The sequence below is a fragment of the Pelmatolapia mariae genome, linkage group LG18 (assembly GCF_036321145.2).
Source record: "Pelmatolapia mariae isolate MD_Pm_ZW linkage group LG18, Pm_UMD_F_2, whole genome shotgun sequence".
NCBI lineage: Eukaryota > Metazoa > Chordata > Actinopteri > Cichliformes > Cichlidae > Pelmatolapia > Pelmatolapia mariae.
The window spans coordinates 21,269,749-21,279,978 of NC_086243.1; the positions used below are offsets into that span (position 1 = coordinate 21,269,749).

At 35.9% G+C, this 10,230-nt stretch overlaps 2 protein-coding genes across 2 annotated transcripts; both read left to right on the top strand.

Annotated features, from left to right (window-relative positions):
* Positions 1 to 2,639: 2,639 nt before the first annotated feature.
* On the top strand, positions 2,640 to 3,683 carry LOC134616130 (chemokine XC receptor 1-like). Its single transcript, XM_063460871.1, has one exon. It carries the CDS (start codon positions 2,640 to 2,642, stop codon positions 3,681 to 3,683), a length of 1,044 nt encoding a protein of 347 aa, XP_063316941.1.
* A 1,669-nt stretch (positions 3,684 to 5,352) lies between these two features.
* LOC134616131 (chemokine XC receptor 1-like) lies at positions 5,353 to 6,378 on the top strand. The gene has a single exon (XM_063460872.1). The coding sequence runs from the start codon at positions 5,353 to 5,355 to the stop codon at positions 6,376 to 6,378; it is 1,026 nt and encodes a 341-aa protein (XP_063316942.1).
* The last annotated feature ends 3,852 nt before the right edge of the window (positions 6,379 to 10,230 follow it).

The following is a 10,230-nucleotide window of genomic DNA, read 5'->3' on the forward strand; positions in this document are numbered from 1 at the left end:
TATTCACATTATTGACTTTTCTGTTCTAGTTATTGCTCAGACTCTTCTTAACACTCAGCATCTAGGTAGGTAGGTTAAATAACAGCCATGAAGCCATGACATCAAATGTAATTTGTGTTTACTAAGGTTTAAATATTAATAAATTAGACACATACTTCTTTCCATACATCCATCCATTCTCTTTCGATTATCCGATTATCATGGTCGCGAGGAGGCTGGAGCCTGTCCCAGCTACAGTAGGAGGACAGGCAGGCTACACCCTGGACAGGTCGCCAGTCTCACGCAGGGCTAACAGACAGACAGACAAACATTCACATTCTCATTCTCATCATTCTCATATGGCAATTTAGAATCATCCGGCTAAGCCAACAGCACTACCTGAATGTCTATTTATTGTAAAAGGACTACCTTTGATGCATTGGAAAATTGATTTGATATCTCTTCCCTATCGGCTCTTTTCATTGTCTTTGATTTATCTGCAGTAATGAAAGTTTCTCAATAAACAGTTACAGGTAGAACACACATTTACAAATGAAACCTGTACACACCACTAAGTGTTTTCAGTTACAGGGAACATGTCTTCTTCACGTGTGAAACATAAGTCCTACAATCACTGCTTATTGGATGAACTGAAAAAAATGCCTAGTTTCTGTTCACCTTTGTGATATTCAAAACCACCCTCACCAACCATTCACTAACAACCTTGCTGAGGACCCTGGTGTGCAGACCCCCTTTGTGCAGGTACAGTATAGTTTGATTTTCTTTCATTTCAGTCAAAGTCTAAGGTTGACTTTTGCTAAGAGTGACATTAAAGTTTAGAGTGTTGTGTACAGGTTCAATCAGTGTTTACAGAGTGGGAACATTTTTCAGGGGTGAGTGCTATTGCAGATTTGTGCACACATTTTGATTAATTTGTGCATTTGATTTAATGAAAACCTGGACACTAATTAAGGACACTATCGAGAAAATTGAAAACAATGACACACAACAGCACTTTGTGCACTGCACACAATGAATGTATGTAGCCTTTTTGTGGCTTTCCCCCCTTTATGATCATTAATGCTATCTTAAATTCACTGAACAAATTGAGTTGCATTGACATAAATAAATCTAGAACTCTACTTTTTAATTAGAATGTTTTCAAATAAATCCTACTTATTACTTAGAATGGATTTTTGCAAAAAAAATTCTCAAGCAAATTATACTAGCAACACACAACAATTTCCTTTTTCTCAAATTACAAAACTTCTTGGAGTAGCTTGTCTTTATTCTCTGTGGTAAGATAATATTTACTTAGAGTTACTAACTTTACACCCCAATTCTAATATGATTTATTGCATTTTCTACATGATACTTCTTGTGTTAACATAAGCCTTGTATCATAAGGCTTTCATAAAACATGAAATTACAGATGCTTTAAAGAACAGGCCATCTAATAACCATACCAATCCTGATTACTTGCAATATTCCAACATTTACATATTGATCAACATTAAAGATGCACTGATTTTCTTATTCAATTCCAATTTCCAATTTTTTGGAAGTGTGTCCTCTCAGTACCAATTTTTCATGTTCCAGTTTCATTTCTAAAACCTGTACTTGACGGCATAAACAAACAAAATTCAACTTTGCGTCTTTACTCACAGTTAGGAGCTTCCATGGTAACGACACATTAGTATGCACCTGTGAGTGTCTGTGCACAATTGAATGACACTTGGAATGAAGTTCACAGTCAGACATATGGGAGGCTGACTTACTGCTCAGGACAGAGAACTCTGAAAATCAGATGGCTTCTCTTCCTGACTGGTCGATTAGTGCATCTCTGATTACCAATTAGTCAATCAAACGTTAAACAAAATCACCTTTTGTGTCTATACCTAATAATCTGATAAGAAAATTGAAAAATATACTAAGTAAAAATAAGAAATACCAAAACAGCTAAAATATAGAAAATAAACTTAAATAATATAATCTTTAAATATTATATTATTTTCTTTTGCTTTCTAATTGCTCTCCATAGTGCATAATCAGTCAAAACTCAGGGTGAAAAGGTAAAGTAGGTTTTGGTTTATGTTTAAAGCTTTGAGCCCTTCATCTTCTCTAAGGTTCTCTGCCAGACTGTTTCGTCAGGCACTTCACAATGTACTGTATCTTCCCAACCTGCAATGTTTCTCCAAGCCAGTTTGTACCCACTGCAATAACTAAATATACAAAAAAGTGGCTCAGTCACAAACAGTCCTTGATTAGTTTTTATTTGCTAGCTGCTAGGTTTGCTGTATTTCTTCTTTGATGTTTTGATAAAATCCTGTCAAAAAACACAAATCAGTGCATAGAATATACTACATACATACATTTTTTAAGTTCATAAATATAAATAACTTTTAAAATGTATTCTTGGTTAAATATTATAATAGAGAGTAAGTGAGAAAGTGTTTTTTTTTTAAAAAAAGAACCACAAAGAATGAGATATGCATTTAAATACAGAGTCAAAGAACATTAGCTAATATTTGTTAGATATCCATATCTAACAAAGGTTTATGAAATTATAATTCCTTAAGACTGTGAAATCTGAACTACTTGATTTACCTGTCTAACAGCCTTTTTAAAATTTCTCTTTATGCTGGAAGAAAGTGGATACAATGGATAACGTAGATTTCCCCAGCACCAGCCTTGACTCAACCTCGTACACCTATTATTATGACAACGATGAACTCTGCAACAAAACAAGTGTCATCCAATTTGGAGCGATCTTCACTCCAGTCTTTTTCTCCATTGTGGTGATCCTCAGCATCTTTGGCAACATCCTGGTCCTTGTGGTCCTGGTCAAGTTTGAGAATTTGAAATCCCTCACCAACACCTTCATCCTGAATCTGGCTGTATCAGATCTCTTCTTCACAGCTTCTCTGCCCTTCTGGGCCTACTACAACATGCACGGATGGACCTTAGGGGAGCATGCATGCAAAATAGTGAACTTTATCTTCTGCCTTGGATTCTACAGCAGCGGTATCCTCCTCATCCTGATGACTGCTCACCGCTATATAGCTGTTATAAATCCTCTGTCTGACATTGTTTCCACCACAGGCCTTTACAGTATTGTAGCATCTGCGATAATTTGGGTCGTTAGCATCCTGGTTTCCAGTCTAGCTTTTGCTTCCACCAAAGTTGCAGAGTCAAAGTACTGTGTATATGCCGATTCTTTTTGGAGCTTGTGGGGAATCTACCAGCAAAACATCCTCTTTCTAATTACCTCAGTGGTATTCATGTTTTGCTACACTCATATCATGTGCAGGTTGCTTCATCCTGTGCAAAGAAGACGAAACAAAACTTTGAAACTAATTTTTATTCTCATGGTTGTTTTCCTTGTTGGATGGGTACCTTACAATGTAGTGATATTTCTGCAGTCATTTTCCTACTGGCCCAGAGAAAGTGAGTCATTAGAGGAAGATTGTCAATATAGCAAAAACCTGGATTATGCGCTTGAGATTACTCGACTTTTTGCCTTTTCACAATGCTGCCTTAACCCTGTGTTTTATGTGTTTGTGGGGGTTAAATTCAAAACCCATTTGAAGAAAATGCTAAAGAGCTTGGGCCACAAGAAAAACAATAACAGCTTTCGCAACAGACAAAGCCGGCACACAATAACATCAGTAACAAGTGGTGAGGAGTTGTCAGTGGCACCTTGATATTGTAAAAACCAGAACTAAGACATCTTATTCATTAACAGAGTGGATTCTCAAAATGTCTCAAACGGATTTCATTGTTCTTTTGAATCTGGGTTCACTTGGGAATTAACTGCCAATATGTTTTTTCAAAATGATTTTCCCCAATGTTGGTGCTTTTTACATCCATTTTCTGACTCTTCTTGAAAATTACTGATCAGTAACATATATCAATTGCTTGCCATTTATTATTTAGTTGAATATGTATACATTATGTATATATTAACATTTGCTAAATAACATTAAATAAAAAATAAAATGTCAAAAATAGACTGAGCAACACAACCTGCTACTTACAATGCTGCATCTTTGTGAAACTGCAGTTGGTTTCCTAATGTCTTTAGCCATCAGTGATCAAAGTATGCACACATATTCAAGAGGTTTAATGTCATCATAAACATCATAATGAAGTGTGGTCTATATGATTTTAAACCAGAAGAGCTGGTTTGACTGTCTCAGAAACTTTTTGAGATATCTGGGATTAAGACTTATGTTTTGGGAGTTTACAGATAATGGTATAAAAAAAAGCACAAATTGAAATGACTGGCAGTTACTAATAACAGAAACTGACTTTTTAATGCAAAGTCTGAGCAGAATATTATAGAGCTGTTCATCCTGCTAAACCTATGATAGTAACTCAAACAGCCTCATTCAGATGATGGGATCATAAAGACTTCAAGTTGTTCTGGGGTCAGAGTGCAGTCGTTTCATTTATTGGAAAGGTGCAACTGAAACAAGACGAACAGAAAAGTGGGAAACTTCTGTTTAACATCGATGGTGTGTAATATGTTGTAATATTTTGTAATGTGTTGTAATATGTTATGTTTGCTTCATGTACTTATCTGTGGTTATGGTTTCTGACCAAACTCTTCTATGATCAAAGAACCTTTTATTGCTCTAGCAATTTCATTTGTGTTTAGATCTGCTGATTATGCTGTACATGGTATTACAGATATATATATGTCACTTTGATTATCCATGATAAATTTCACGATCACTTTGGTAGCATTTAAAAAAATATATTTTTCCAGTTTTCAGCAGAACATAACTTCTTCCCAACAGAGTATTGGGTATTGTGCTTATTTTCATATTCTAATATCATCAGACACAGCATAATTTTTACGCTTTACAAAATAATAAACAAAAGAAGACATGCAGTTATTTTTGTGTTCGTTTTGGCTAGTGCTGCATGCTTGTAGTCTGTTACATGTTTAATAAAAGTATGGGAAAATATTAAAATGTACTTTTAATTTTGTTTAAGTTGGATTTTCAATGCAGAAAAACAAGTTGCCCATGGTTTTTGGGAGTTTTTTTTTTTTTTTTTTTTTTGTTAAGGCGGCCTCGCTGACTTAATGTGAAACAAAAAGAGGAACTGTTACTTTAGTCAAGACCATCAGAGTTATCTGACCAGAGTGCAATTCAACACAAGAGTTGACAGCTGATTTTAGAGGTAAGTTGCTGTATTTTTTCTCCTAAGTTGGATTTCAACTGGCTGCTCCCAGTTGCTAACATAATATACAAAGATTAAAACTAAAATGAAGAATTTCTGTTATTTTATAGAGAACTGCTCAGTTAACATCTTTAATTACATTTTAAAAATCTAGTTTTTTGTTTGCTTTTTAGAAAATTGACAATGGAAAACAACTTCACAATGAGTGACTATGGACTGAGTGATCATGTCGAATATCTTTGTGAGACTGACTTTCCAAATATCACCGGCCCCCTTTTCATCTTGATCTTCATCCTCAGTGTCATAGGCAATGGTCTCCTCTTATGTGTTCTCTTCATCTACGAGAAACTGAACACAGTGACAAATATTTTCATCCTGAACCTGGTCTGCTCTGATTTGATCTTCACCATCACACTTCCATTCTGGGCCGTTGATCATCTACACCACTGGGTCTTTGGGGACTTTGCCTGCAAATTCATGACTGCTGCATACTTTGTTGGGCTGTACAGCAGTGTCATTCTGCTGACTGCCATGACAGTGGATCGTTTCATTACCGTGGTGCTGCACAACCGGCTGAGCAATTATGCTATAAGGCAGAAGTGTGGAGTTGGTGCCTGTATAGCTGCCTGGGTCATCAGCATCTCAGCATCCCTTAGTGATGCTATGATAGTAAAAGTAGTAGACTGGGACAATGTTACCTATTGCGAGCCTGAATTTGATGACAAGCTTGGACATTATCTCCAAGTGTCACTGCTATTCTTCCTCCCATTTGCCATCATTATTTTCTGCTATTCTGCCATCCTCAAGACAGTTTTACAAGCTTTAAACAGAAAGAAGTACAGGGCTGTAGCTGTGCTGTTGTGTATTGTTGCAGCGTTCTTCATTTGCTGGGGCCCATACCATATTATGCTTTTAATTAAATCTCTTTATGAACCCAAAGGTTGTAAGGCAGAGGAACAGTTAGATGTTGCCTACCATATTTGTGAAATAGTTGCCTATTCTCACTGCTGTATGAACCCTCTGCTATATATGCTCTCACAGAAGATGCGAAAGCATCTGTTGAATCTTTTGCGCTGCGAAAACCTGTGCAGGAAGAACAGGGAGAGAGACACAGCTCTCAGTTCTGTTAGTCAGAAAGCAGTTTTCATAGCTGCGAGTTCTGCTATAAACTTGGAACTGCACAACGATCGGTTAAACAGCCACTTGTGAAGTTAAACATCTGTAAATATTCTTATTTAATTTGACATCTTTTTTATTTTCTTCTGAAATTAAATACAAATTACATGCATTTTTAATTTTAATGTGCCAAGTAAAAGCAAAATGTATGTGTGTAAGAATCTGTTTTCTACTGCACTTTTACTAGCAATGCTGTTTTTGTAAAAAAAATAAATAAAAAAAATAAAATGTTGCTGAAATCCAGTGAAGCTGTTTTCACTTCTCTATTCTCTCTACACATGTCATGATAGGCTAGATGGAAAAAATGCAATGAAAGCAAATTTCTGTGGTCATATTAGTATGAAGTGTAAGTGTATTAACACAGTCACTGAGGGAAACACAGAGTGCATATACAAGGTAGGCTCTTCTTGGCTGTTTTTCTCTTTTGAATTAGGTGATAACACTCAGGAGAAATGATTCATGTAATAATAAAATATTAGTATTTATTATTTATTATAATAACAAAAATAAATTATTATTCATTTATTATTAACAGTAATAAATTTGTGACAGAAATATAGGAAATGTAAGGAAATGTAGGAATATGGAGTGGAATTTGATATTACTGCGATATGAATTAACCAGAGAATATGAAATAAAACTTCAGTGCTGTTATGCAAGCAACATTATATGTTGTGACCATTTTCTTCACTGGTTCACAATAACCCCTGTGGACTTGCTTTATTTGCCAAATAATCTCCGATGTCATATCATTCTGATTAAACACATTTTATTTCAAATTGTTTATTTTGAGATGAAATTCAGTATCTTCTGTTTTTTATTCCATATTCTTGCTTTTACATTAAATTTTTCCTGAATGCTGTTGAAGGCATGAATATTATGCTGTTCAACTTCATGGTTAGATTATCTTGACTAACATATTTGTAACAAAATGCATTAATTATGCTGCGATATATAAATAAAAAAAAAACCATCTTCATAGTAAATGATTTTTTTTTTCATTTCCTCAACAGTACTTTCCTCACAAGACCTAAACAAGTAAATCATGGCCTTGGACAGTGACAGTTATGATTACATACACTTTAATGAGACTCAAAGCAGCGAGACCGAGTATGACATTAAGATATCAGACCTTTACTATCCTGCTGCTGTCGTCACTCTCGTCTTCTGCATCAGCCTGCCTGCAAACAGCTTCCTGCTGTGGGTCCTCCGGACGGAACGAGCTTGGAAGATCACATCTGATATTTTACTTCTTCAGCTCACAGTTTCTAACCTCTGCTTCACTGTGACATTGCCTTTTGCAGCCTGTAATGCACTCCATGGGTGGGTCTTTGGAGAGTGGGCCTGCGGAGTAGGTGCAGGGATTTATTTTCTGGGACTGTTCACCGCCGTGGTGATCCTCACTGCCATGTCTTTGCATTCTTATGTTACTGTGGTTCAGCCTTGGTGCTTGTCTGCACAGGTCTTAACAAAATATGGTGTTCTCATAGGTAGCATTGCAATGTGGCTGGTGTGTGCTGCTGCAAGCATTAAACTGGCTGTGAGTAGTAGAGTCATCGAATTCGCTGACCTAAAAGTGTGTGTAAATTTGGTGGAGTCACTAACCATGAAACTCATTGACCTCTACATAGAGATTTCTCTTTTTTTTCTCATTCCTGTCCTTATCACTTCATTCTGTTATGTTCACATGTGGATAATGGCGAAGCAGGGCAGGATAAACAGCCAACAACAGCCTTCAAAATTGATTTTAGGCGTAACTCTCAGTACTTTTCTGTGCTTGGCTCCTCACAGCATCCACATGTTTATACAGTCCTTGCTACTATTGGATTTTTATGAGTACACACATGAACTGGTATATGCATTGCACTATGCTTGGTTGATCATTCATCCCATCACTCACATCTACTGCTGCTTTATCCCTTTGGTACATTTAATAGGAGTACAAAGGTTTAGGAGGTATCTTCCCATGCCGTGCAATACATTATCACTGTGCAGAGATGAGACTAAAACTGACAGTTCAATGGCATTCATCCCTCTCCAAAATGCGGAAGAAATTTGAATTTACTGTAGCATGCATGCATTAGGATGAGACAGGTAGATGCTGGAGAATTTATTAGATAAATTAGCTGAACTTAATATAGTACAAGCAACAGTAATAACAACAAAAAGTGGGCGGCACCTATTAATGATAGAGTCTGACTTTTGTTGATGCCAAAGGGGTGTACCACAAAGCAAGATTAATGGCTTAGTGACCTGAGTTTTCTGTTACGAAAGTGACTTTGCTTTTACCTGGCTAAATCACCATGGTAACATGCTGAATACACAACCAGCAAAAGCTGATAACAACCTTTGTAATACTCATTATGTCCCACAGGGGTTTTCAGTTTTGTTGAGCCAGGTAAGACAAAGAAAGCCAACACTCTCATAGTATACCTCTTTGGTACAGAGTGGTTCAAAATGGCAAATAAATAAAAAATAGCTCAATTAGTCAAGCTTTATAGAAAGACAAATGCTACATCTGGTGCTTCATGCACAGAAAATTCAGAGTGTTCTGTGGTTAGACTGGGATTCTACCAGTTACTGCAAAGGTGTCCATCATATAAAGAGAAACAGAAGTGACAATTTCATTTTGACATTGTGTAATATGTTGTGCTTCAATACCTTTTCTTAATTTTTTTTAACTGTGTTTATATACTTTCTGATCAGAATCTTCTATTAGTGATATTGTAGATCGGTCACTATGATTACATGTGTTACATTTTCTGTTGTAAAAAAAAATCACTTTCAAAGTTATTTTTTATACATTTGATATTGTAAATAACCCTAAATGCCTTTATTTAGTTCCTTGCACCTTATTTTGACACTCATCGCTATTTTCTACTACCAACTTCCTGTTTGGGTGTAAAGGCTTTTATTTTGATGGGACGATTTCCTGTAAAAAGTGTTGTTGGCGCAGTTTTCAGCGGCAGTCGCGGGAGTTTGAAATGTGATGGTTTAACGGAGATTTCTTTTGTCATTAGCAGCCCCCTTGATAGAGGCACAAGGTATGGTTATGACATAAATAAGGACATGTTTAGATGTTTTTGTGACAGAGGCTACATTTGTTAAATGTTACGTTGAAACGTACTTTATGTTATTAGGTTTATGATTGTAAGAGTGTGGATTTTTTTTTGCTTACAAGCTGTTTCTATGTATACATCCCCAGCTCCTACGGTGAGATTGATGGTTTACTGCCATTAAACCTTCAAAACGTCATCAGTAAAGTGTCATCCTTCATTCGGGGGGGTTCGCTACAGATATTATGATTATTGTCACATTTTATTTCATGTAAAGTATTCTCAATGCATTTGATTTAAAAAAAATAAAACTAACTTTTGTATCTTGTGGAAGTTTATTTAATATGAAAGAGATACCTTTTAATATTTTCTTAACAACATATTTTCTTTTTCAACAAGTGAGCAACTAGGAAGTAAGTAAACAAATTTCACTTTGACCTGTTGACTTGAAAGGTCGATTTTCTCTTTCTAATCATGTTGGACCAAATTCCTGGTGCAGATCAGTTAGAGTGTAGTGTGAAGAAGCCTGCAATAACTCACTTAGCATGATAATAGAAAAGCCTCAACGATTGATCCAGCGTGTTAACACCTTCCATGTTCGGTTCAACAAAGCAGGCAAGTTCAGCAGGTGCAGACTCAGCCATCAGATTAGCATGTATGAAAAACAAACAACAACAAAAAAAAACTTGGTTGCTGAATGTCCTTAATTTAACCAGTTAAACCACTAATACAACATCTTGAGTTTTCATAATCATGTTAGAGTTAATATATTATCACATATAACTGCAAGTTGTTTATTTCTGTATTTCTGACATTTATCATTATTAAA